Source organism: Siphateles boraxobius, unplaced genomic scaffold (genome assembly GCF_051911475.1).
Source record: "Siphateles boraxobius isolate OS27281-9 unplaced genomic scaffold, OSU_SipBor_1 13, whole genome shotgun sequence".
NCBI classification, from domain to species: Eukaryota; Metazoa; Chordata; class Actinopteri; order Cypriniformes; family Leuciscidae; genus Siphateles; species Siphateles boraxobius.
The window spans coordinates 17,315,327-17,343,292 of NW_027508733.1; the positions used below are offsets into that span (position 1 = coordinate 17,315,327).

Consider the following 27,966-nt stretch of genomic DNA (forward strand, 5'->3'; position numbering starts at 1 on the left):
AAACAATAATGTGACGGACTGAATGTTATGAAAAATATTGCGATTTTACCAGGATCTTTTGTTTGAGTTCTGAACTAACGGTTTCTGACTCAAGTTTCCATCTTCTAACTAACATTCTAACAATGCATTAACCTCTTCAAAGATAGATTAAAAGTAATCAACTTTAAAGATCTTTTAATCTCATGCACTACATTTTGAGTTACATCTCGTCCCAGTTTGTCCCTTTAGCTATACCACACTAATCTCTGGGTACAATCTCTCAGAAGAGTCTTTCCTTAATGATCCAATAATCTGATTGCAGCGTTTCCAGTGGTGGAACTAGAGTTTTATATATGGGGTGGCCAGGGGGTACTTTCGGGTTCACACACACACACACACACACACACACACACACACACACACACACACACGCACGCACGCACGCACGCACGCACGCACGCACGCATACACACGCTAATACACTAATCAGAGGTATCTGTGTCCTCCCTTGATACATCTATAGCAAAATAACCATTAGTGTATGATCACAATATAAATTCCACAGCCATCAACAACAAGGAAAAACACACATGAACCAAAATTTAAAATGTCCAAACCTGTATGACCTTCTTCTGAGGAACACAAAAGAAGATATTTTAAAGCATGTTGGTAACCACACAGTTTTGGTTCACATCAACACCCATAGTATAGAAAGAAAAAATACAATGGAAGTCAATGGGAACCCAAAACTATTTGGTTACCGACATGCTTTCAAATATCTTTTTTTTGGTGTTCATTTTTGGGTGAACTATCCTTTTAGTCTGACAAAATCATCTCAACCTAAATTCATGAATTCTGTATGTGATTGAATGCCTGTGTCTGGTAGATGCTCTGAGCTGTTGGTGGTCCTGAAGTCTGACCACACTGACTCTGACTAGCCTCAGGTAGGGAGCTGCTCTGGAGTCCAATGGTGATGCAAGGGCTGGGGTCTGTTTGCACCTAATCTGCCTGTTTGTACTCCCTTCCTTTTCATGTTTAATTGATCCTGTGCAAAAATATGACAGCCTATGGTTACATCTAATCATCTAATTACCAAAAAATTTTCTCAACTCTTTCCCGCCAGCATTTAAAAAATAAAGTTGTAAGCCATTGCCAGCATTTTCACAATTTCAGGGCACTCCAGAATATGTTGTATGAATATCTGAACATGCAATATATCAAAAGAAAGAACAGACCCTCTGCTTTTAAACAAAAAATATTTTTTATTCTAGCTTTGTGCATCCTTTATCAACACTTGAATGCTGGTATGTTTCATTAAAAAGCAACATGAGCAAAAAACTTTGAAAATCACATTTTTATCAAAGACTACGTCCAGATCAGATTCAGAATTATGATCAAAACACAGATGAGTAGATTGAGTACATCAACACCGCCAAAACGTCACAGTCCTAAAATCGTATGGATTGTTATGCTAAATTGCGAACCGATCTCTCTAGTCTGATTAACTGGTAGCCTACTGCAGCCGTATTAACTCACACAGCGTCTCATAAAATGTATTCAGAGCAAACAACCCTGATGTTAAACCTTAAAACCTAACTTCAAATATGATGATTTCTTATTCTTCAGTATCTTGCAACCATATTCTCTCGTCCTCTGCTCGTCCGTTTGAAAACTGTGCGCACTGCCGGCGAACTTAAAAAAAATAAAAATTCGGATATAAGGGTTGTCCAGTGCCACTCCGGACACCCCTCTGGCTCCGCCACTGAACGTATCTCATTATTCTCGGTGCATCAAGCATTTGTCCTGCCACACAAAGCTAATCAAGATTGTCCCTGTCCTTTTTGTTTTCCCAGCAGAAAAAAAATGGAAAATTGCTTGTGAGTTATTGTCAGGATTGGAGCAATGGTAAAATAGCTTAACCAATGCAAGATGGCCGCCCACAGGATCAGAGTAACCAACAACAACAATGTGCTCCCTAGATGTAAATCAGAGGGCACTCTTATTGACCTTGATGAGGGACTGACTGAGGCGAGTCTCATAGATGTCAAAGGTCAGTTTATTGCACTGCAAATAAATAAAGGGGACATCTGATATGGTTGTGCCATGTACATCACAAATCAGTAATTCTTTTTATGTTTATCTTTACAGTGCCTTCTCCCAGTGCCTTGCGTTTGGCCCCCTCAACATCATTTGGGACTGCACGGGAAGTGGTCGCCATAAAGGATTACTGTCCATCCAGTTTTACCACTCTAAAGTTCTCCAAAGGTGATCATCTCTATGTGTTGGACACATCTGGTGGGGAATGGTGGTACGCCCACAACAACCGAGAAATGGGATACATTCCTTCGACATATGTCCAACCGATCAACTACAGGAATTCATCTCTAAGTGACAGTGGGATGATTGACAATCTTGGGGACTGCTCGGAGGAGGGAGCAAAAGAGCTGGACCTGCTGGGGGAGTGGACTGGAATGTCGCTGAAGCCCTCCATGCCTTATGACAACAACAACCCCTTCTCCATGCTCTCCTCAACCAACCCATTCCTAAATGGGTCCATGGATAATGTCCTCGATCAGAACAGCAATGAGAAGACGAACCAATGCAACAGCATGGATTTGCTTTTCTTTGACTTGCCTTCAGACCCCATCTCCACCAGCAGCAACACAAAAGGGTACAGCAATAGTGTTTTTGTTGGAACATCCACCAGCGCTGATCTTGAAGCCTCGCAGATGCTTCGCAAGGACAATCCCTTTTTTCGGAGCAAGAGATCTTACAGTTTATCAGAGTTATCAATCTTACAAGCTCAGTCGAATCCTCCATTGCCTTCATCAGGGTTTTTTACAGGGCTTAAAGCTCCCTCACCGGAGCAGTTTCAGAACAGAGAGGACTTTAGGACAGCATGGCTAAACCATCGAAAGTTGGCACGCTCTTGCCACGACCTTGAGTCCCTTGGGCAGAACCCAGGCTGGGGTCAAACACAACCAGTAGAGACTAACATTGTCTGCAAGTTGGACAGCTGTGGAGGGGCAGTCCAGCTCCCAGATACACATATCAGTATTCATGTTCCCGAAGGCCATGTTGCAGTGGGAGACACTCAGCAAATCTCTATGAAGGCTCTACTGGATCCTCCCTTGGAGCTGAACAATGACAGATGCTCGACTGTCAGTCCAGTGGTTGAAATCAAACTGAGTAACATGGAGATAAAGTCATTCATTACCTTAGAGATGAAGGTATCCGTCACGATTAGGACAGAAAGTCCAATGGCTGAGGTTTTGTGTGTAAGAAGTGACTGTAAAGAGGGTCCTTATTCTTCTGTTCCGCAAGCATACATTTATGGTGATACGATTCAGGTTCAGCTGGACAACTTGGAGCCCTGCATGTATGTAGCCGTTGTTGTCCAGACCCAACATGTTTCCTTTAATTCATCTGTTTGGGATCATATGATGAAGAAAGTTACATTGGGTCTCTACGGGCCCAAACACATTCATCCATCTTTTAAGACTGTGGTGGCCATTTTTGGCCATGACTGCGCCCCCAAGACTCTACTAGTCAGTGAGGTTGGGAAGCAAGCAAAGTCAGCCCCTCCTGTTTCACTACAACTGTGGGGGAAGCACCAATTTGTCCTTGGCAAACCTCAGGACTTGCTGATAGGTATGTACTCTAACATGTCAAACTATGAGGTCAAGGCAAATGATCAGGCTAGGGTTGTTCGTGGGTTTCAGATCAAACTAGGCAAGGTGAGCCGGCTCATCTACATGATTACGTCTCGGAACCCAGATGAGATTTCCGACTTCACATTACGTGTCCAGGTAAAAGATGATCAGGATTGCATCCTTGCACAATTTTGTGTTCAGACACCACAGGCACCCCCTAAAACTGGGATACGGAACAACGGCCAGAGGCGGTTCCTAAAGAAAAAGGAAGTCGATAAAATTATTTTGTCTCCTCTGGCCATCACCACCAAATACCCACAGTTTCAAGAGCGCTGCATTACCAACTTGAAATTTGGCAAACTGATCAAAACGGTTATCAGGCAGACCAAGAACCAGTACTTGCTGGAATATAAAAAAGGGGATATTATCGCCCTACTCAGTGAGGAGAAGATCAAACTCAAAGGACAACTATGGACCAAAGAGTGGTACATTGGATACTATCAGGGAAAGATTGGGCTTGTACATGTAAAAAATGTGCTTGTCTTGGGAAAGGTTAAGCCTATATACTTTTGTGGGCCAGACCTTACAACCACAATGCTGATGGAACAAATCCTAAAGCCCTGCAAGTTTCTCACTTACATTTACGCCTCTGTGAGGACAATACTTATGGAAAATCTGGGAAACTGGCGAGCATTTGCTGATGCTCTGGGCTATGTGAATCTTCCTTTGACATATTTTTGCAGAGCAGATCTGGATAGTGAACCAGAGAGGGTTGCCTCAGTGCTGGAGAAACTAAAGGAAGATTGCCTCAACATTGAGACCAAAGAGAAGAAATCTTTTCAGAAGGAACTGATGATGGTAAGCCTATGTGTGTGTTGGTTTGTCCAAAATGCATAGTTTTCAAACTATTGTGGTTGTGTTTGCTTTTTGAATACAGTAGAAGCCCTGTTTCTAAATGGGAACTATTGGAAATGTGTCCACAAAATACTTGATTTAAACCTGTTCTTATGCAGTTCTGCTTATCTGCCTTTCTCTTATTAACCCTTTCACACGTAAGTTTAAAATATTCTAACTGACACTCCAGCGTGAGTTTTTCAAGGAGACCGTTATTTAGAACTTGTCATTTTAATGTTTCAATGGTGACGCGTCATTGCTTGTCACGTGACACAGTGCAACCACAACACAGCGCTGAATGAATGATGATCTGCTTTTATGTAATTTTTCCTTTTTTATTAAAAATATACACAAATGTATTAGCTATAGCATGAAGCACTGATATTCCGATTGCCAAATATGTGCTAGTGGATGTGTTTTGTTGTTTAAACACCTTTATAACGATCGCGTTAGTTGAGCTGTATGCGCAATGGGCGGCGCCATGTCAGTTTGTTTCACAGTTCAGAGAATCGGATCTTTTGGATTTACAACACGTCAATTCCTCCACTTCTCTGGAAACTGGGAGAAGAATAGGGTAAAATGTAGGGCTACTTACACAATGTGTATCTGATATGAATAAAAGTGTTGTCTTATTATAATGGAAAGGATTGTTATTGCCGCTTCCATAGACATCAGTGTGTATTTTACAAACACAAAATCATTGTTTTGCTAGTACTTATGTGTATTTAAGTGTCTGAAACCTAAAATAAACATTATGTGGTTGAAAACACTCAATAGTTGTGATATATGACAGCACTGAGTGCGTCCTTTTCTGGCTCAGCACCAGTCAACGCGCGAAAGCACGTTTGAAATTAGCAGTAGATCATGTGATGCACTGGCCGTTCTAATCACACCGGTGTGATCGTACGTTCCAGGGACCAGCTAAGACTGATCACACTGGTGTGATCTTACGTGCGAAAGGGTTAAAGCAGCACTATGTCGTTTTTGCGGTTTTTGCTCTCGGCGTCCCCCTACAGTTGGGAAACAGTATTGTCTTCTACTACTGTCGTAAAATCTGTCATGGTTACACCAGGGGATACACGTACATTTGTTGACAAGCCAAAACCGTCTTGAGTTCTCACGTCTAGGACAGACTGCCAGCGTTGCGTGTGAAATGTCTTCATCCCAGGTACATTGGCATATATTTCAGCATGTCATATGAATATAATTTCATGGCTTTTATTTTTTTTCAAACGTTAAAAGATCGCGTAGCTCACGTTTACAAGCCAGCGTCATTATAGTAGCCTATTGTCTACTGTTTTACATAACGGATATAAAAATTCAATTCAATGTTTGTGTGGTAGGTAATAGCCATATATCATCAATATTATAATATCAAGCTACCATAGATGAATCTGCTAATTTGAAAATCGATTTGCATTATAGCCTTAGGCAAGACACTTTCACCAGAAAAATAAATAAACAAACATGACTATCAGCCTGCAGACATTAGGATAGTTATCCTGAAAGATTATTTATTATAACCATCGTAAACTAGCATGTTAGTGTAGCTACCAGATTGATAATTCGCTACTCTACTAGCATTACTTGATTCATGAAGATAAATGGAGGACCATGTTATTCTAGTCCTGGGCGGTTTGACCAAAAATGTATATCACGTTTTATTCCAAAATTATGCTGGTTTTCCGGTTTATGACGGGGGTTTTTTTCATGCATAATCAAGTGTTCAAAGCATTTTCTACTGGTTGAGAGAAGAATTACTGCAGTAAATTGACTTAGGATGGTCTATTTTACTGTCATTAGTGAATATTGTAGAATAGAATAGCGCCCATATAACCTAAAATTGTTATTTCTTAACGTTCTAATAACCCGGAAATAACGTTAATACAACGTTTATATAACGGGAGAATTGAACGTTCTAATGACGTTTGAATGATGTTCTTATAACCAAGCAAGAACGTTAATACAACGTTTATATAACGGGAGAATTGAACGTTCTTATAACGTTTTGAATAAAGTTCTTATAACCAAGAAATTACGTTAATACAACGTCTAAAACACTGGACGTTTTGAATGTTCCTAGAACGTTCTTATAACCTAAAATTGTTAGCTGGGGAAGAGGAAAAATTTGCGATTGCACTGAACACGTTTTAAGTGCAGGATTCTCTGAGCGAGCCCAGAGAAAATAGACCTATTCTAACAAGAGCAGCGTGTATCTGAGAGCGCGGCACATTATATTCCGCACGCGAGGAGAGAGATTAGCGCTCGCGCATTATATTAATGTACTTTCGCGCTACAATAATGCGCTCTCGCATTTGACAGGAAAATAACGCCATAGTTCTGCAGCATCCATCTTCCCTGTAACGTAACACCAGAGCACTGCTGTTTACCCCATAGACTGTAAAAGGTTTACCCTCGCAACAACATATAGACGGGTAACAAATGCTAGTTGGGCTCTCACGTCAGAATTTGAGGAAGTTGGGGGTGGTGGGGGAAGTGACGTATACCGTAAACCAGTCGAATTTTGTAGTTTTTTTTTTGTGCTCGGGTTCCTACCCGAAACCCGAAGTAAAAGCCGACACTGTCAGGCTATGGCAGACGTGCCATTCAACCTATTGTAAGTCGATGTACCATCTCAAGGGTCTTGGAAATATATTATGAAGGCTGAAAAACTACATAGTGCTGCTTTAATGCTTGGGGGTAATTCTGATGAGAGTGCACTTAGCTGCTCTGTGCTGCCTTTCTTATCTGTACAGCTGTGGAAACCTGCAAGTACAGCAGCCAGATCCCTTCTTGGCTCACTCACATTCTGACTGAAAGAAAGATTGCTCTTGTATTAGTTTTTTATCACTGGGCACAGGATGTCCAGGGTTGGTAATGTTCAGTATAAAGTACCATGGCTAAATCCCCATAATGTCCAGAATAAACTGGACTCTTTGGTGTCCTTAAAAGATTAGTTCATCTAAAAAAGAAAATTGTTCATGTTGCTCATGTTGTTACAAACCTTTATGGCTTTCTTAAATGTGAACTTACATTTTGATCTGGTCCTCACACAAAGTTATTTTTATGTCTGGAGAAGACTTACAAATTCGTTCACAAGTCATATGGGACACTTTTAAGATATGTTCATGGAACCTTTTTTAAAATGTTAGAGCTTGACAGCCCCAGACCTCATTCACTTTCATTAGGTTGAAAAGAAAAAAGTTGTACTAGATTGGAAAGACATTAGTGGGTGATTTTTGGGTGAACTAATCCTTTAGTTGTTAGTTAGTTACTGCTTTGTAACACTATTGTGTTACTGCCAACACTAATGTGGTTGAGTTACTTTCAGAACAGCACAGTAGAATTTTTGTTGTTGTTGTTGTTGCCATTTCTACCTTACATACTTTCTACTAGCTCTGACCTACTATCCCATTCATAAGTAAACATGTTAGCGCCCCACTTTTGTCAGCTTGGGTCTTGCAGATCTGAGGAGACGGTGCATTGAGAAAGATGTGTTTTCACCTGTTCAGACTAGACGGCAAAAGAGAGAACAGATGTAGTAAGTCTAGTCTTATCTTTAGCAAAATACTAGCTTTAACATCTTATCTTGGATAAAAAATACTAATGCAAGTTTTGCTAAATTTCTAGTTATTTTTGAAGGTCCAAATAGAGATTCTGATTATTCTCTGACTTCAGTGTAAAAGTGATATATCCTTGGCTGGAATCTTCTTTTTATCTTTTCCTCCACAACAGACAGAGCTTTTGTTAAAGTTAAATTATTCAAGACTTAAGTGGACTGTAAGCACCTGTTATACCTCAACAATCATTAGTGTCTCTTTCATAGTGTTTCTGCTGGCTGGGAGGGAGCTTCATCTTTGTTGTCCTGCCTTTCTTCTAGTGCTGACACATTTATCAAAGTGGAGATGAGGCTATTATTCCCAAGGCCTGACGTCAGAGGCTAGCCGATTGTCTTTTGTGGTAGTGAATCGATTTTGAAATTGCAGACTTTAGTCCCTGATGGACGCACAGCCTTTCCTTGCCTCGCTCTTGCTATTATTTAATGATCTGTCTTTTTGAGTTTGGTAATTACGCCCAATGCTTCTCATCCTGGTGACATTTTGAGCTGTGCAAACAATGAGATGGAAGAAATTTTCGCTCAGCGTTAAGTCTGACAGGCCAGCTATTAAGCCTAGCATAGCAATTTATACGTTTTTCAAGCTAATACCCGTCGTCGGTATTGTAATTTAATATTTCTATATGCTGCCTCAGTATCCTAACTTACAGTTAGCATTACACACACAAAAAAGTGCTTAGCCTAAATCCATAAATATATTACTTTTCCTATTAAGCCAAGTTTTATCGAGTCAAATGGCAGCTTGCCACCTTTACTCAGCAAGTGGTGCGTTTTCAAAGCTTGTATGCTAGGTGGTTGGCTAGGCATTCTGGAAGCTTCTAAAGAGTGAAAGAGCTTGGCAGTTCCCTCAGCCATATCTAAACACTCCTAAAATAAAACCAAAAAGCAGGGGGGCACTCCAAGGCCATTATTCTAGTAAAGAAATCAAGCTAAACTGAGCCATTTTAAATGTGCTTGGTTTAAATATTTGGAGTGGGCAAAACTCAGGTTATCGCCACCTCACAGTCAGCCACCTGCTTTGAGCTTGGTGCAGCTTTGTGTAAATGTCACTGTAGTCACAAAAGCCAAAGTGTTGTAAGATAGCATATTTATATTTGTTGAATTGTTCTAGTTTTTTTTAGCTCTTGGATAATTCTGGAGAAATCTGTTACATCTAGCTATTTTTAAATAGCGATTTGTTGACAGCAAGCTGACAGTTTTGTCTGTCTGTCTGGTTTAAACTGGCCATCTCTGTCCTTAAGGGTTAAATAATGCATCTATAAGAGATTTCCAACAGCTTGTGCCCGAGGACTGGCTGAGCCCTGACATTTTTCTCAAATAGCCATTGCGTGGTGGGACACATTTGACATGTTTCTTTAGAAATCAATGTGAAACATGACCTTCACCTCTCCCTGCCCTCTGGTAGCATAGCCAAAATTAGATTATTTTTCTGTGGCTGTTCGACCATAACCGCAAAACTCATTTTACAGTAATTATTGTGAGTGGAAGTAGTATATTGACGCATTATGTGCCTGTTGCTGTATTCAGCAGTATCATTTAGCTCTATTGAGTTTCAAAGGGAAAAACTGAAACATTGCACTCGCTCTTACTTACCTACTCGCATTCTAATTTGCAAACTATCTGTTCAACATAGTATGCAAGATTGTGGATTCTAAATGATAAATGCAAGGTGCCCGCATGGATAGATGTTTGTAATATACAGTGTGTGTGTGTGTGTGTGTGTGTGTGTGTGTGTGTGTGTGTGTGTGTGTGTGTGTGTGTGTGTGTGTGTGTGTGTGTGTGTGTGTATATATACATATGTGTGTGTGTGTGTGTGTGTGTGTGTGTGTGTGTGTGTGTGTGTGTGTGTGTGTGTGTGTGTGTGTGTGTATAAACTTAAAGCTATAGTATACGATGTTAAAAATCGGTCGAGAAAGCCTGAGACGTTAGGGAAGTTTTAAAAAACTCATCCCACCCCTCCACACACACACCCCTCCCCTCTGTGCTACCTGATCCCTCCCACCGGGAAACGAATTGAACAACCTCACTCAGTCAAGCTGTGATCACCGGAAGTAAACATGGGAACTGAGATGTATGCTGTGTCAAGGACTTCAAGAAATATAATTACTTTGACCCGTGATAGGCGATCGCGATGCTAAACGGCTAACATTCCAATGCCGACCGGCAGCATGAGCAAGTTGTCAAACTGATAAAAAGCTATTTATGTAACACGTCACACCATAAAAGTATAAATAAATGTTTACCTGCTCAACAAAAAGTCAGCCGTGTCAGCGTCGGTCTTCAGTCCCAGATCTCCCTGAAGCTTCCTCCAACGGTCAATGGTGGACCCTATATTTATCCTACTCAAAGTTCGGCGTTCTTCACATTTTTTTTTCAATCTCTGCTCATTCCTCTAATGACTTTCTCTTTCGTCTTAACTTTACTGTAGAGGCAAGCAGGGGACGCTTGCTGCTGTCTTTTTTTTATTTATCCATTGCTGATATGCTACATAGCTAGCTACCATAGACCGTAAGCTGCTTACACGCGCAATTTCATGTCGCAGGAGGGGGGCGGGTGCGGTGGGGTGGAGACGCGAGCGCCAGGCGGAGTTTCAAGTGGAGCTGGTAATTGAATGAGAGCAGTTGACCAATGTAAGCTGTCCGCGGACAGCTTACATTGGTCAACTTTTTTGCGGCTGTACAGCCAATAGAGTGAATGGATTTTTTTAATTCTTTTTTCTATTCATATTGTTAGGATTGTCCTATATAACCATTACCAGCATCTAAACGAGGATATTAATAATGAACAATCTTTGAAATCGTATACCCTAGCTTTAAATGTTAAGAAATAATAAAAATGAAACAATTTTAGCTAATAGCTAGAATGTTTAAATGTTAACAATGAAATCTGTTAGATTTTAGCTAAATGCTAACGCTCAACTCATGCTATAAATATGTATAAGTATGTTTTGCGTGTTTATGTTTGTGTATACCTATATAAAATGTATTATACATTTCTAGCATGATTTGATCATTTGCACCTTGCGTTAGCAACTAGCTAAAATGTTTATTTCTTAACTTTTATGAAATAATAAAAATGAAAGAAATTTAGCCAAATGCTTGAATGTTTAAATATTAACACTAAATTTGTATTAGATTTTAGCTTGATGGTAATGCTCAAATAATGCTAGAAATGTGTGTGTGTGTGTGTGTGTGTGTGTGTGTGTGTGTGTGTGTGTGTGTGTGTGTGTGTGTGTGTGTGTGTGTGTGTGTGTGTGTGTGTGTGTGTGTGTGTGTGTGTGTGTGATATAAAAAAATATTCAATAGGCCTATATTAGTCATTACATTGATCCAACTAGTGCATTTGCATTTTCTAGAGAAAAGAAAAATTATATCTTAAAGACAATTGGCTTTGTTTTGCTATATACATACATACTTGCTGGTGGTTTTGCTGTTCATACTTTAAATGCCTCATAAGTATCCATTGTCTCAGTCTCATAGCTCATGTGTGTTAGCAAGACCAATAAGCATTCATCTCCGTAACCTTTTCAGAACCGCATTCCAAGACTTTGACTTATGCTAATTACACTGCTGCATGAACGATTTGAAATCAGTTGGAATTATTGCTAAAATATATCACTGTGCTATCAAGACCTTACCTAATAAATAATGTCTTACAACTTACAACAAGACAATGGTCTTGTTGACAGAGGTCATTCATTTCCTAGAGTTACTCCTTCCCTCTGCACATTGAGTTCTGACAGCAGACATTTGCCATAAATGTATTTCCTTAACCCTGCAGACTACAAACCACCTTTACCTCACGGCTCTTAGTCAGATCTGTTAGATCTGTGTCGTGTCGTGTGGTGCCAATGGTTGATCTTGGCAGGTGTAATCTAGCTGATGATGTGGGAAACCAGGTAATGGGAGGATGACAAGGGATGTCAAGATAAATCCAGCAGCTATGATTTGTTTTCCAGGGCATGGTGGATGCCGTGATGAATCACTTGGTAATTGAGTGTTTGAGATATCATCCCATCATCCCCTGAAATTAAACTTAATGGGAGGGAGTCAGTTGGACCCCAAAGTAAAATGCAAACATAGATAAAATTTTGGAAAGATTGATAAAAAAATATTATATAGTTACATTATAAAGTTACAGTATAAAGAATCATTTAATAGTATTTTTATATTATCAAAACAATATTTTTAGCTGTAATTTATCTAGACCTGAAAAAAGTTCTGGAAGTTATTCAAAATTTTAAAAGTAATGAAATGTATATAGTGAATACAATCCAAACGCCTAAGATCACTTGCTAATTTTATTCTGTTTTGTATTTTTCTAATCCAGATGTGTTCATTACAAATTACATTATTGCCATAATTTGGAAATCTGGCATAATGAAAATCTTAAATTATTTGCTGGTTTAAATGAATATTTTCAATATGGTCTCAGACTTTTGCTATTCTTACTTTGAAAATCATGCTTGAGCGCCGTGGTCCTCATTCACTTTTTTATTGCATATTCCACAAAAGAAAGATAGTCATACAGAAAGATATGAGGGTGAGTAAGTGATGAATTGTCATTTTTGGGTGAGCTATTCCTGTAATATGTTGGCCATAATGCAGAACAAATCTGATATTAAACATTCTCCTGCACTGGCAAAAAGCCTTTCAACTAGAAAATAAAACTCTGCTCATTATTCATGTCACTAGAGAGATAGAAAATACTTGGCGGGTTCATTTTATTCAGTTTTACAACGAAGAAAGAAAATCTTTGGTCTTCCTCCCACTCATCAGCTTGCCCCCCCCCCCCCCCCCCCTGCTGTTTTTTCTCTTTCCATCTTTTTTGCTTCCCATCTCTTTCTAAACTACCGAAACGCAGGATGCCACAGCAGGCAGCTAAACTGTAGAAAATGAGATGCCACCGTTCCTAAGCTCACAAGTCAATTTCATCTGTCCATCATTCCCATCAGGTTGTCTCACATGAGAGTGGACGAAATTGTGCCGAGGACAAGTGGCTCGGCAATCCCATTTGAGAGCATGTCTCTTGTAGTCAACCGTTCAGCCACTATTCCGACACCATTTATGTTTTTTTTTAGTGATTGGAACTTTCCTGTAAAACCTGAAATTGGTTTCAATCCCACTTTCAGGTCTGAGTCCCTAAAGACCAGTTTGCTGCATTATAAAACGTCTCGGTTACGTATGTAACCCTAGTTCCCTGATAGGGAACGAGACGCTGCGTCAAACGCTGCGGGAACGCCCCTGCGTTGTGCGTCATGAAGCACGTATGGAATCAGCCCAATGGAGAGATGAAACGTCATAGGCGGGTGACGTCATCGACCAGGAAACTATAAAGCACCCCAAAAACACAAGCGCATTAGCTTCTGATAGGCTTGAAGGAAGCGCTAACGGGAGTGCCGGGAGTATGGCGGAGCGACGCAGCGTCTCGTTCCCTATCAGGGAACTAGGGTTACATACGTAACCGAGACGTTCCCTTTCAAGGGAACTTCGAGCTGCGTCAAACGCTGCGGGAACGCGAATACCCACGTCGCCATAGGACCAAATGACCGTCATGTGAGACTAGCGCACAGAGGACGAGAGCACCTGTGCCCCAGGGGTAGAGCTTAAGTCTAGGTCATAGAACTTAATAAAAGTATGCGGTGAAGACCATCCAGCCGCATCACAAACATCACTCAGGGAAACCCCCGACAAAAGAGCTTTAGAAGCAGCCATACTCCTGGTAGAGTGAGCTCGGACAACCAAAGGTGAAGGCTGGCCAGCCGACTCATAAGCAAGTGAGATAGCCTCAACCACCCACTTGCTCATTCTCTGTTTAGACGCCGGACACCCTTTCCTGGGTGGCCCGAAACATACAAAAAGTTGTTCTGATTTCCTCCACAGGGCAGCTCTGTGGACATAAGCGTCTAATGCCCTAACAGGGCAGAGTGAATTAAGTTTCTCCTGGTCCGATGACATAAATGGAGGAGGACAGAAAGCCTGCAGAACCGTAGGTCTAACAATATTAGTAGGAACCTTAGGAACGTAACCTGGTCTAGGATGCAGAAAAGCTTTAACCATGCCAGGTGCAAATTCCAGGCACGAGGGTGAAACCGACAGAGCCTGCAAATCTCCGATTCTTTTTAGTGAAGAGATAGCAAGCAAAAAGATAGTCTTAAAAGTGAGAAACTTCTCGGGAACTTCTTCGATAGGTTCAAAAGGAGCTAGGGAAAGACCTTCTAATACAATGGCCAGATCCCAAGTCGGCACCCTCGTACGAACTGCTGGCCTCAGCCTCAAAGTGCCACGGAGGAAACGAGTTATAAGCGGGTGTCTCCCAAGAGAAACTCCACTGAAAGGGACGTGGTAAGCAGCTAGTGCCGCCACATACACCTTTAGTGTGGAGGGGGATAACCCTGTGGAGAAGCGCTCCTGCAGGAATTCCAGCACTGCACCCACTGGGCAGTTAACTGGGTCCTGCAGGTGTTCTCCACACCAAGAAGTGAAAAGTTTCCACTTCAAGGCATAAAGCTTCCTCGTGGATGGAGCTCTGGAGTTAAGAATGGTCTCAACAACCTCGGTTGAGAGACCGGAGTCTATGAGCTGGGCCCCCTCAGAGGCCAAGCCCACAGTTTCCACAATTCTGGGCGGGGGTGAAGTATCGTGCCCCCCGCCTGGGAGAGTAGATCCCTCCTGACCGGGAGCTCCAAAGGAGAACCGTCCAGGAGAGAAATCAGGTCCGCAAACCATACTCGGGCCGGCCAGAACGGGGCTACTAGTAGTAGACTGACCCCGTCCCGGCGGACCCTCTCCAGAACTCCTGGTAACAGAGCAATCGGGGGAAAGGCGTACAGACGTGACCTCGGCCACGGCTGCACCATAGCATCCAACCCCAGGGGGGCTGGAAGAGTGATGGAGAACCACCGATGACAATGAGTGGTCTCCTTGGAAGCGAATAGGTCCACCTCGGCGCGACCGAAACTCAACCAAAGGAGCTCCACCACCTCGGGGTGGAGTCTCCATTCCCCTGGCCTCGGCCCCTGCCTCGACAGGGAGTCTGCTACCACATTCAAATACCCAGGGAGATACATTGCTCTCAGAGATAGTAGCTTCCCTTGGGACCACAGGAGGATCTGACGGGCCAACTTGTAAAGCCGGCGAGACCGCAGGCCCCCCTGATGATTTATATAAGAGACCACCGACGTGTTGTCTGATTGAACTAACACATGATGGCCTCTCAGGTCTGTTAGGAAGTGTTTCAGAGCCTGAAACACAGCCAACATCTCTAGACAATTTATGTGCCACGAAAGATGATGATCCTGCCACAGACCTTGGGCTGGGCGACCACTCATGACCGCCCCCCACCCTGTGAGGGAAGCATCCGTCGTTAGCGTTATGCGACGACAAAGAGCCCCCAGCACAGGACCTTTGGATAGGAACCAAGTTTCTCTCCACATGACCAGAGCACGAAGGCAGCGCCGCGTGACTTTGAACGTGCGGAGCGGATTTCCCCTCGGGGAGAATCCCTTGGTCCTGAGCCACCACTGTAGCGGTCTCATGTACAACAGGCCGCAAGGTATAACGTTGGACGCTGCTGCCATCAGACCCAACAGTCTCTGAAACTGCTTGACAGTGAGTAGCTGGCCTAGCTTCACTTGTTTCACAGCTGAGAGAATCGAAGCGATGCGGGTCGGAGAGAGTCGCGCCCGCATCGATACCGAATCCCAAACGACACCCAGAAAAGTGGTCTTCTGGGAAGGAGATAATACACTTTTCTTTGCGTTCAGCCTCAACCCCAACTTTCTGATATGAGCGAGGACGACATCTCGATGCCGAACCGCCATCTGCTCGGTCTGAGCTAAAATCAACCAATCGTCGATGTAATTGAGAATACGAATGCCCTGAAGCCTCAGAGGCACTAGTGCTGCATCCATGCATTTCGTGAAAGTGCGGGGAGATAAAGCTAGGCCAAACGGAAGAACCCTGTACTGGTACGCCTCGCCCCCGAAGGCGAACCTCAGGAACTTCCTGTGTTGTGGAAGGATGGACACATGGAAGTATGCGTCCTTCAGATCTATCGTGACAAACCAGTCCTCGGACCTGATTTGAGACACGATCTGCTTGATAGTGAGCATCTTGAATTTTAGCTTCCCTACCGAGCGATTCAATATGCGCAGGTCTAAAATTGGACGCAACCCCCCATCCTTCTTTGGAACGATGAAATATCGGCTGTAATAACCTGACTCCAAACTGGGAGGAGGAACCCGTTCTATAGCCTCTTTTTGAAGGAGCGTTTTCACCTCTTGTTCCAATACCAGAGCCTGCTCGGGGCCCACCACTGTGTGCAGAACCCCTCTGAATTTTGGTGGACGACACCTGAACTGGATAGCATAACCCTTTTCTACTGTCTGCAGGACCCAATGAGATATTTTTGGAAGGCTTTTCCACTCTGCCAGAAATTCTACTAAGGGTACCAGCCTCTCGAGACTGGCCTCTGGTGTAACTTGAGCAGCAGACGCAGCGCCCTGTAACGGCGCACCGGCAGGGAACAACTGGTCTGACCGCTCTGAGACCCTCCTCAGAGGGAGCGAGCGTCCCTCGGGAAAGCGCTCGCTGGGATTGTCTGTGCCCCGGCATAAAGGCGGGGTTGGCAGAACGAGCCCCTGAGGGCACCGAGGAGGAATGGGCACCGTAAAAAGAGGTGAACACCTTTCCGCCTCGGTGGGGACCACCCTCAGCATCCTGAACGGCTTGGCGTCAGGACTTCTTCTTAGCCGAAGCCTTCTTAGCCAATATAACTGTCCTCAGATCAGTTCTACTGGGAGAAGGCTTCGGCTGAGAGTGTCGCGGCTGAGCCCACTGTCCAGCAGGGGGAGCACGAGACGCGACACTCTGCCTCTGCTGCTCTATGTGATGAGCTCGAAGACGGCCGGGGCTGCTCCCGCCCAGCAGCCCCAGGGACATGAACTTTAAGGGGAAGAAACTTTTTAAAAGCTGCAGTTTGTTTCTTTTCTTCTTGGAATTTATCGATAACTGAATTCACAGCATCACCAAACAACCCCATGGGAGAAAGAGGAGCATCTAAAAGAAAAGCTTTTTCTCTCTCTTTAATATTAGTCTGATTTAACCACAAATGTCTTTCTGCGGCCACCAGAGCTGCCATAGAACGACCCATTAATTTGGCCGATTCTCTGGTGGCACGCAGGGATAAATCAGCAGCCTGACGCAGTTCGCGAACTACGTCAGTACTGACCTCCTCACTCTCACTCATGTCCCTTAGCAGATCAGCCTGGTATGCCTGCAAGATTGACATAGTATGCAGACATGACGCAGCCTGACCTGCTGCCGAATATGCTTTACCCACCAAAGCCGAAGTGTTTCTTAAAGGCTTGGTGGGTAATGCCGGTGCCTTAAAAGATGATGCTGCTTCGGGGGAGAGATGGCCCGCAAGCGTCTCCTCCACACGAGGCAACGCACCATAACCATGAGCCTTGGCTCCCATAATATTAGCGTATGTTGAAGTCTGGGGACTAAACACTCTATATGACACCGGTTTTCTCCATGATTTCGACACCTCGGTGTGGAGATCATGGAAAAACGGCAGGCACCGGCGTGGAGGCTGCACACGTGACGGCAAAAATCTCTCATCCAACTTTGATTTAGAAACAGACTCCTGTCTAGTCACTGGCCATTCAATATTAAGTTTTTCAACAGCTCTTGTTAACACCTCCATAAGCTCATCACTCTCAGGAGTGTGGGGTGGCGAATCCTCCACATCTCCCTCAACACTAACAACATCAAGTTCCTCAGAACTGGATAGCATTGGTGCCTCAGCCCGAGCGGAAGAAACCGCTTTTTTCTTTTTTTTTTATAGCGCGTGCTTCCGAACCCGGGACTGAGGCACTGGATCTCACAGGTGAAGGGAGAGATAAGGCAGAGCCCGTCTCAAACCCCGCTGTGAGATCCATCTGCGATCCCCACGATAAGCGCCGCCGCTCTGCCTCGGCAGAAGCGGGACCCGAACCGCGGGGAGCGCGCACCGAACCGCTCTCCTCAAAGAGCGACCGGCGGGAGCGGAGCGTCCTTAACGGCAAACGCTCGCAATGCTCACAGTCTGCTCCCTCGAGAGCAAACTGGGCATGCTGAACTCCCAAACAAACAACACAAAGATCATGTGTATCCCCGCTCGTTAAATAACGCGAGCAGGGAGGAACACACTTTCTAAACTGCTGTTCGTCCGCCATAATCTCTCAATATATATATATATAGGGATAAATTGTTTGTGTGGTGCAGGGTATGTAAGACAGACAATATCACACAGGGACAGATTCACATGTAGCGCGACTGAAAGCACAGAAGCTAATGCGCTTGTGTTTTTGGGGTGCTTTATAGTTTCCTGGTCGATGACGTCACCCGCCTATGACGTTTCATCTCTCCATTGGGCTGATTCCATACGTGCTTCATGACGCACAACGCAGGGGCGTTCCCGCAGCGTTTGACGCAGCTCGAAGTTCCCTTGAAAGGGAACTGAAGGCTACTTCAGCCGTTGATGTAGTGTTTTCATTCATATAGCTTAACCGGAGATTTTCCTATCTGTATATCCGACAATGCAAGTCTGTGAGAAGACCAGCCCAGTCCTTGAGCTTTTTAAAGTGAGTTAGAGTTAGCAAACATGGCTAATTATCTATGGAATCCCATTCTAGCATACTTTTACTTTGCATGTGGTGTAGAGCATTGTTGCTCCCTGCATGTTTGTGCACATTACCCGTGTTAATAGATATTTATATGGCAGGAATAGGAAGGGTAGTATGCTATTCTGAATCCAGGTATAGGCTTCTTAAAGGGGTGGTTGATTATGATTTAACTTTTCTAACTTTAGTTACTGTGTCATGTTGCTGTTTGAGCATAAACAACATCTGCAACAAATGCTCAATGCTCAAAATGCAAAGCAAATGAAGATATTTGGACTACAACAAACGGCTGGCAGGGACTACACGACACTGACATCACTAACCCTAAAATTTAAATAAACCCCGCCCATGGGAATACACGTGGGAGAAGAGGAAGAGAAGAGGAGTCCATGTTGAGAAGAGGAAGAGTTGTTGTAGTGAGTCTCACATTTGTGAGTCTGCTCAAGCTGTCGCATCCGTCTTTTAACATGCAATACAGTACGTAACACAAATGCAATAGCATGTCACTCTGTAGGCATCTTACAACAGTTCCCAGACGAGCAATTTTTTTAGATTATTATGACAGAATATGCTAATCAAAGACTTGAAGATAGTTAACTCCACATCAGCAACATAAATTCATCAACTAACCATTCAGTCGTGAACTTTGATCTTTAAAACTTTGCAGACCTTTTACATTCACAAACAGTTATATCACACACTACATGAAAGGTAATAATATTCAAAAAAGCATAAAAAAGTGTTCTCTTTGTATTGACAAACCTTTGAATTTTACCTCAGATATTTGCCTACATAACTACACCTCCCCAAATCCAATCATCTTTATAACATCACGATAACATTGTGGTAGTGGCAACAAGGAAGTTTATTCAGATGCATAAGTTTACTTAGAGTTCTGATATTTACTCAATTCCGAACAGCATCATCCATTTTAATCTCATTAAAACGGTCACATTCCGAACAGGTGGCCTGCTGGCCTACGGAATGTTGCGTGTTCTAATTCCAGAACATTCCTTTGTAATGGATATAGCCACAAGAATTCTGATCATGCCTGTGGTCCCATTCCTTCACAATTCATCATTTTCTTATTAACAAGGTAATTCAGGAGGTATTCTAGTCCAATTGGATGCATCTGTAATGCTCTTGTTACATTCCAAACGCACTCCAGTAGTGACTTTACATTCCTGTGAGTCCGGAATCTGGATATGTATTCTAGCGAGGTGATGTTGTAATTCAGGCTCTGCATTTTCAACACAGATTTTAATCAGCAAGACGGATAGGAAGCCGTTTATGCTGTAGCAGACATCTAATTGAATTTGCATGTTCGTTTTCCCCAAGTCTTTAAACCAAAACATCCAATCAATTATGCTTTCAAGGTTGTTTTTTTTAACCTTTTTTTTATTTTACTTTTGGGCCTGAGTACTCTGTTAGTGGATACTCTTTATAGTCTTGTTAGTAAAACAAACATTGTTCCCATTGTGTATAGAGTTCATTTCGGAAAGACTTGAAAAAGCTCAGGAAGTGAATACATAAATACAAGTCTATACAGAGAGTGCCAGTTCACCAAACCATCTCTGGAAATAGACGCTCGACCCTGGACTGACAAGACAGATTCAAACAATAGTTAAGCCATCCATTTAAGAGCCATCCATTTCTTTCTGAGTTGGAGTAAAGAACAATTGGAGACTCATTCATAGTGGGAATTCTATCAGTTGTTCTTTGACAAGGGTAAAGTAATGAATACCACCTACAGTCCTTTAAATTACTGTTCAGATCCAGAAACGGTCCCATGTGGTCCAACTCTTTGACAGCACAATTGGTGTACAAATGATTCTTATGAACAAGATCCTTTTTTTTTTATCAAATCAATGACATACAGCACCACAACTGTAGGTTGATTCCCAAACTAATGACTGTGAATTGCTCATTATATGGCTCATTTCCACAAAGCGGTACAGTACAGTACAATTCGGGAAGGCAAACCCTGATCCAGCTTGCGTTTTCACCACCAACAGTACCTTTACTTGATAGGAGTGGTGTATGCCGGAAAGAAACGATCAATGTCATTATCGCGCAATGAAGAAAGTGACTGTTTGTCACAAAAAGAAACGGTATTGTGTTTCAACTGTATTTAAAAAATGCCGCCTCTTGTTAGGGCTGGGTAAAAATATCGATTCATCCATGCATTGCAATTATTTGTTTCTCAATTCAACATCGATTCATCAAATCCTATGAATCGATTCAGCCCACCGGCCATTGGCGGTCCTCTGGCCAACACTCTAGTGAGAGCGTTCAGCGTTGTACAAGACGCGCTCAGTGTTGCCAACTTAACGCCTTTGTCGCTATTTTTAGCGACTTTTCAGACCCCTTTAGCGACATTTTTTTAAAAAAGCGACTAGCGACAAATCTAGCGACTTTTTTAGACAAACCTCAGTAACCTCCAGATGTTGCCAGTACTGTTCTGCGAGTGCGAGCTCTTGCTTTCTCCCTGCCGTCACTCTCTCTAACTGCGTCTACCTTGTTCAGTGAATGGCTGAGACGAGCAGCGCGCACCAGTTTTTTTTTTTTTTCCCACGGACTTGTCACTTATCTGCTTCTCTTTTGTTTTATTTTTAAAGAGTTTTGTTTGACCATTTTAATTTACTTTCTTTTCTTGTGCTTATTACTTGTAATACTCGCTATCACAGAGCTTTCACCCAGTTCCCGAACTCTCTCAATTCAGATAATTTTACACATATAAAAAGATTTAGTCATTCACTATATCATAGCTACTTGTTCTATTGTCTGACAAAAATAATATAGGCAATGAGAACAGCTTTATTGGACATTCGGCTATATTATCGTATATTATATTATATTATATTATATTAAAATACAGAATGTGAGCATGAATTTAGAGGGAAAACCCATTACGCAGGCAGAGCGCAAGTACGACGCGATGACGCCATGAATATGCTAATTAGAATATGACGTCATCTAGCGACATTTGGCGACTTTTAGGGAAGGCGTCAGCTACTTTCCTTTGAAAATAGTTGGCAACAGTGGACGCGCTTTACCAAAACAGCAAGATGACGGACAGTAGCTGCTCTCCGTTCAAGCCTGCACCACCAACCAGGGACGTCGTTAGGCCTATTTTAGGGGGGCTGAAGCTACCCCAAAATGTTCCTAAGCCCCCCCTAAATGATAATAAGAACAACAATTAGTCTCCGGGAGTCTCCCGCATATTGATAGCGGCTCCCTGATGTCCGCAAATTAGTTCAAATCTCCCGAAATCTAGAGCTCGCGAGCTCCAAACCACGTAGCGCGCGCACGACAGAGAGTCCTTGCGTGTGTGTGCAAATGTGCGCGCGTGTGCCTCACAAAGCGCATTTTATTATGAGTATGCACATTTTGTGTTTCTTTTTACATTACTTTTATAACTTTAATGTATAGGAAGAAAAAGAACATTACTTTCAATAAAAGTAACATGCACTTTAGAGGTGTGTTAATAAAGCATCTGTTTGTTACAGTTGTGGTTTGTATTCAACACATGTACAATATTGTACAAATTGTTCTGCTAAATAAACCATGACAGGAAACATGCTGGGGTCAATTTGTTCTTAAACATTGGTAGTCTAATACTGCACACATTATTAAAAAATATAATCAGGTACTTAATTACTTGAATATTTACTAATTATTGAATCGATATTGAAGCTAATAAATCAATATTGAATTGAATCGAAATCGATTGTGAAATTCCTAACAATACCCAGCCCTACCTCTTGTGTTTCAACTGTATTTAAACAATTGCGCTTCATGTGTTGTCATTCCCCTTATAGCACGCACAAGTGACGATTCTCAGTTGTTCTGCATTGAGTCTAGCTCCACCCTTAGTACCGGACTACTGTGCTAGGTACCCCAACGGAAGAGTCCCAAAATTGGTATGGTACAGTTCGCAATTAGGGTACCATTCACAACTTCTGACAGTGAAAACGACAAAATTTGCGTACCATACTAAACTATACTGTATCGTACCGCTCAGTGGAAACGTGGCATTAGAGCGTAACCGGTGTAGTCCGATTCCTTAAGAAATGACTCTTAGGAAGCAATTATTTTTGGCGAATTAAAAACATACACCATGTATGCAGTCTGATTCCTGAATGAATGACTCTTATGAGGCAATTCAGTGCCACCGGTGTAGCTAAATTCCCCCAATGAATTAGCCTACTCTCATGAAGTTAATCAAAAAACACAGCGCTACCCGTTTAGTCTGATTCCTGAACATATTACTCTTATGAGCCAATTATTTTTTTAGTGAATCAAATGTGCAGTACTGTGTGGCCAGTGCACTCTGATTCCCAACCAATGACACTTAGGAATCGGTTCTTTTTAGCGAATCAAAAACATACAACCCTTACTTCTGAAGCGATCTGTTTTTAGAAAGGTTTACTATGTTGTAGAGATTATGCAAATGCAACTGCAAAATTGAGATCTTTGCAAGTAATTATCTGAAAGACTCATCAGTCATTCATTAAAGGTTAGCTGGAGGTGTTGTTAGGAGCAGTAATGCAACTCTGTGCATTTCTTGAGAACATATATGCGAGTTGTGCCTTCCAAAAATAATAAATTACAGGGCCATTTGGCAAGAAAGAAAATTACCCTGGCTGTTCAGCTGAACATATTTTTCCCTCTAATGACTGTGACATTTTGCCATCTCATCCCAAATGTCAGGAATCAGCAGACCTCTTGAGTGCTTTCAATAGATCCAAAACAAGAATCTTCTCTCTGGCCAGGAACGTAGCGAGGGCATTTGTCTGGAATCAGGCATGGATCGGCCCGCAATCAATTAAAGTGTGCAAAAAGAGAAACCGAGAAAGAAAGACAGAGAGAACATGGGGGAAAATAGATGGAAATTGCTTTTTCAGAAAAGCATTACCACATTCATATAAAAGGCTATTTGCATCCTGTGGTGTCAGATACTGTCAAAGCAATATATATATATATATATATATATATATATATACATGCATATAACTACAAGATGTGAATCTTTATATGAGTCTCCATAAATTCTAAATAAAAAAAGTGTGTGTTTATGTATGTATGTATGTATGTGTATGTATATATAAACACATACGCTTGCAGTGGAATAATTTTTGCATTATATAATAAACATAAAATGTGCGTATATTGTTTTTTTTTTACATTTGATAATAATAGGATTTTATTTTTATAGGAATCGTTTTATGAATTTATTAGAACTACGAATAACTATATATATTTGTATATGTATATAAAATATGGATTAATATGAACAATATCTATTTTATTTGCGCGTTTTAATATATAGTTACATTTTTACATAATTCACATTATGTATACACCATGTATATAGATATCGTTATTTAAATTTAAATAAATAATTTTGTAGGTATTCGCTTGTTTTTTGTCCCTCAAACTAAAGTGTCCTTTAGGTTTAGATTTACCAAAGCTTTCTGTAGTTGTTTCATATCGAGTCGGTAAAGAATATTAATGCGTCCTTTAAACAAAAGAACTCTCAGCTCTGCAGGGGAATAAATCTAAAGTCGCCTCACCGCTTTATCACGCTTTTGAAGCGTTACTCCCCTGTTCCAGAAGTTTCCGCCTCCCTCGTCTCCCTTATACATGTACAGTGTCTCTCCATCAAGCAATGAAAAGGAAGTCATTGGCTTTATTTACCCAACAGGGAGACGGGATATGTGCGGCCTTTCTCATGATTGTATACATCTTAAGCTATCTTCTCACTGAGATTCTTCCCCGGCTCTAGTTGTGCTTTTCTTTCCTCTCTTCCCTTCTTCGGTAGCAAGCATGGAAGAGAGAGGGGATTACCACTCCATTCTGCTGGACCCCAGGGGTCCCGTCTCATTCCAAACATTGCTGTGTGTGTGTGTGTGTGTGTGTGTGTGTGTGTGTGTGTGTGTGTGTGTGTGTGTGTGTGTGTGTGTGTGTGTGTGTGTGTGTGTGTGTGTGTGTGTGTGTGTGTGTGTGGCAGGAAACGGGGTCGTCGGGTCCTCTGAAGGGTTAAGTCACTCATCCATGCTGGGCTGCACAGAGAAGAGTACGAATTCCCGACCTTGTCTTACCTTATCCATTCTTTCTTTATGACTGTATACACTGTTGTACTTCTGCCACATCTGAGCATTGTTTTAAAATGCATTTAACTTCACATTAGTTTAATTTACAATACATTCAAATAGAAAACAAATAATTTTTTTCATCAAACTATTGAAAAGTATTATATAATGTTATTATATATGCCTGCTATATAATATATCAAAACATATTAATACATTTCTATTATAACCATATTTTAATGCCTATTTTTAAAAAACAAATTAAAGGTATCTCTTAATTTCTCTGTTGATTGGGAATGTGTAGACAAATTCAATGAAGAAAAAATTTAACAGAAACAAAAATATATGATTATTTATCAAATAAAATGAATGCCAAATCTGGAAAATGTAAAAAAAAAAAAAAAAAACATTGACAATTCCATGATATATAACCTCATACCTGCCAGCCCTATGTCAGTCAATTTTACATTATTGTGTATTATGGCTTTAGAAAGATTTCTAGTGGTGTTGTGAAGAGCTCAAAATATCCCCATATAGAATCTAGAGACATCCTAATAACTTCTAATGAAACGCTATGGTGTCATTATAAGATATAATGAACATTTTACGCAGGACCAGAGGGCAGGACTAATGCTATTAGTGTTGCTTGTGAAACATTAAATTAAATTAACACAAATCTTTAGGGTAAAATGTAACCTCAAAATTGCAGATACATATTTCAAACTCTGTATGAAGGTCATAAAGATTATATTTTTGGCCTGTTTCAAAACTTTCAATTCTATTATTGTATATATATTTGTAGACATTTAAAATCTTCTAAAAAATTCGATATTTGAATGACTTTGATTATGGGATATCGAATTAAAGACGACCTATTATGCCCTTTTAAAATTGTTTTTGAGGTCTACTAGATCTTTTTATGCTTGAATGTCCAAAAAAAACATTTTTCACATATTTTACATTGTTGCAGCATCTCCTCGCTTCCCAGTCTGTCAGTAACACTGTTTATTTTCTGTCTCTATGAAGCCCCTCCTTCCAAAATTGGCAGTGTACTCTGATTGGTGGGCTGGACCAGTGTGTTGTGATTGGTCAACCGCTTCGAGAGTGATTCAGAAATGTCACGCCCCTTACCATAACTGCGAGTTTCAACCAACTAACTCAACTCAACCAGGCCTTGCCCCTTTATTTTTTTGCGTATATCTTGGGTGGGAATTATATAAATGAGGAATATTGTGACAAAAGAATACAACTCAAGACTAAAATCGAGGCGTTTCAGGGAGTTCAGAAACAATGTTTGCTGATATAGAAAATAACTGCCTTTGAAGTGACTTTGTGCTTTGTTACTTTGCAGACCTTTTTCATGCTCAAACAGCAACATTAAACACTGAAGATTAAAAATGTAAATAAATAATGTCTAATATAATGTTTCTTCATTTGTCTCTTTCTCCCAGGCTCTTCTGAAAATAGATTGTCAGGGTTTAGTGGCCCGGCTCATCATGGACTTTGTGTTGCTGACGACGGCAGTGGAAGTGGCTCCTCGCTGGAGGGAACTTGCTGAAAAACTCGCCCATGTATCCAAACAACAAATGGAGGCCTATGAAGCTCCGCACAGAGACAAAACCGGGATGGTGGATAGCGAAGTAAGGACACATAACCTCCTTTTAATATGGAAGAGTACAGTTTACATTTGTGAGTTCAATCACAAGATATAGCCATTTACATTTATCTCATAATTTCAGGCCATGTGGAAACCAGCCTACGACTTCCTGTTGACGTGGGCCGCTCAGATTGGCGACAGTTACCGCGATGTCATCCACGAACTGCACATGGGCCTGGACCGGATGAAGAATCCCATCACCAAACGCTGGAAACACCTCACCGGCACCCTTATCCTAGTCAATTGCCTTGAATTGCTTCGAAGCTCCGCCTTTAGCCCCGCCCCTCAGGATGACTTCGCCATTTAGCTCCACTTCCTCACAATCCTCGCAGAATCCACACCTCAGAATTTCTGTTTCGAATCACCTCGGGAGACTGCTGAACTTTTAAATGATATACACTTTTCTATTTCACTGTCAGCTGTGAGTTTACCTCAATCCAATAACCGTGAGGACGTCCTGTACCCGCCCACGTCCATATAAGGGCATGTGGAAAGCCAATGAAGCCAAAACACTGAGTGTTTTAAGTGTAGCTATTTTTTTTTCTTTTTTTTCTGAAGCCGTTTTTATCAGTTTTGTTTTTTGCGATATCTATATTTTTTATATCGGATGGCACAAAGGAAATTTATACAATCATGTTTTTCAAGAACGATTTTTTCTGGAAAAAAAAGCGGATTTCGTCTTTGTTCGTTACTAAAAATGAAGGTCTATTTTGTGACGTCACATTTACCCACGTTTGTCTTGGTCTAGCCGTTCTGTAATTTGTTGCCAAATGCTCGAGCCTTCCACATTTGTGATTTTTATTCCACAATCTTTATTTTTTGCGTCAGATTTGATCGGGGAAGAAGACGGATTAATCTTATTAGACACATGAAACACCTGGTTTCTGGTCAACTGGTTACGTGCGAGGAAGAAGCGTATGGTGTGTTAATGAGATGGTAAGTTCAGACTGTTGGAAAAAAAAAGGAAAGGTTCAGACTGTGGATCATGTGTTTCATCCTTTCAAGTTTTTGCAAAATTTGCAAAGTTTGCTTTTGAGAGACCAGATATCGCACCATGTACTAGGTATTAAATTGCAGTGTTTCTTTAGTTTCAATCGTGAGTCTTCATTCAGTGTTTTTGTCGAGAAACAAATGCAGTCAGATGAATAAATTAATAGATCATAGCTTGATTTTATTTATGACTGATGATTTTTTTTCTTTTGTGTTCTATATTTTTTGTACCTGATATACATTTTTTTTTTCAATTTTAGACATTTTTATGTTTGCTGGTTTATTTGTTTTGAATAATAATCATTTCACGCCCTGTACATGTCAAGGAGATTTTGTGCTGTTTATTGTAACAGCATGTAGGGAAAAAAAAGCGAATGTGTATGTTATATAAATATATATATATATATATATAT

General features: G+C 41.5%; 1 protein-coding gene across 2 annotated transcripts in view; it reads left to right on the forward strand.

Annotated features, from left to right (window-relative positions):
• sh3bp4a (SH3-domain binding protein 4a) overlaps positions 1-27,441 on the forward strand; it is a 41,101-nt gene extending 13,660 nt beyond the window's left edge. Inside the window, exons 2-5 of one of the 2 annotated variants that reach the window (XM_077226201.1) lie at positions 1,836-2,029; positions 2,128-4,490; positions 26,358-26,546; positions 26,646-27,441. In XM_077226201.1, coding sequence (XP_077082316.1) covers positions 1,909-2,029; positions 2,128-4,490; positions 26,358-26,546; positions 26,646-26,870 — 2,898 coding nt within the window. In that variant the 5' untranslated portion in view covers positions 1,836-1,908 and the 3' untranslated portion in view covers positions 26,871-27,441. Of the gene's footprint in view, positions 1-1,832; positions 2,030-2,127; positions 4,491-26,357; positions 26,547-26,645 lie in introns of both variants that reach the window. The other variant, XM_077226202.1, reaches the window with a different exon arrangement.
• The last annotated feature ends 525 nt before the right edge of the window (positions 27,442-27,966 follow it).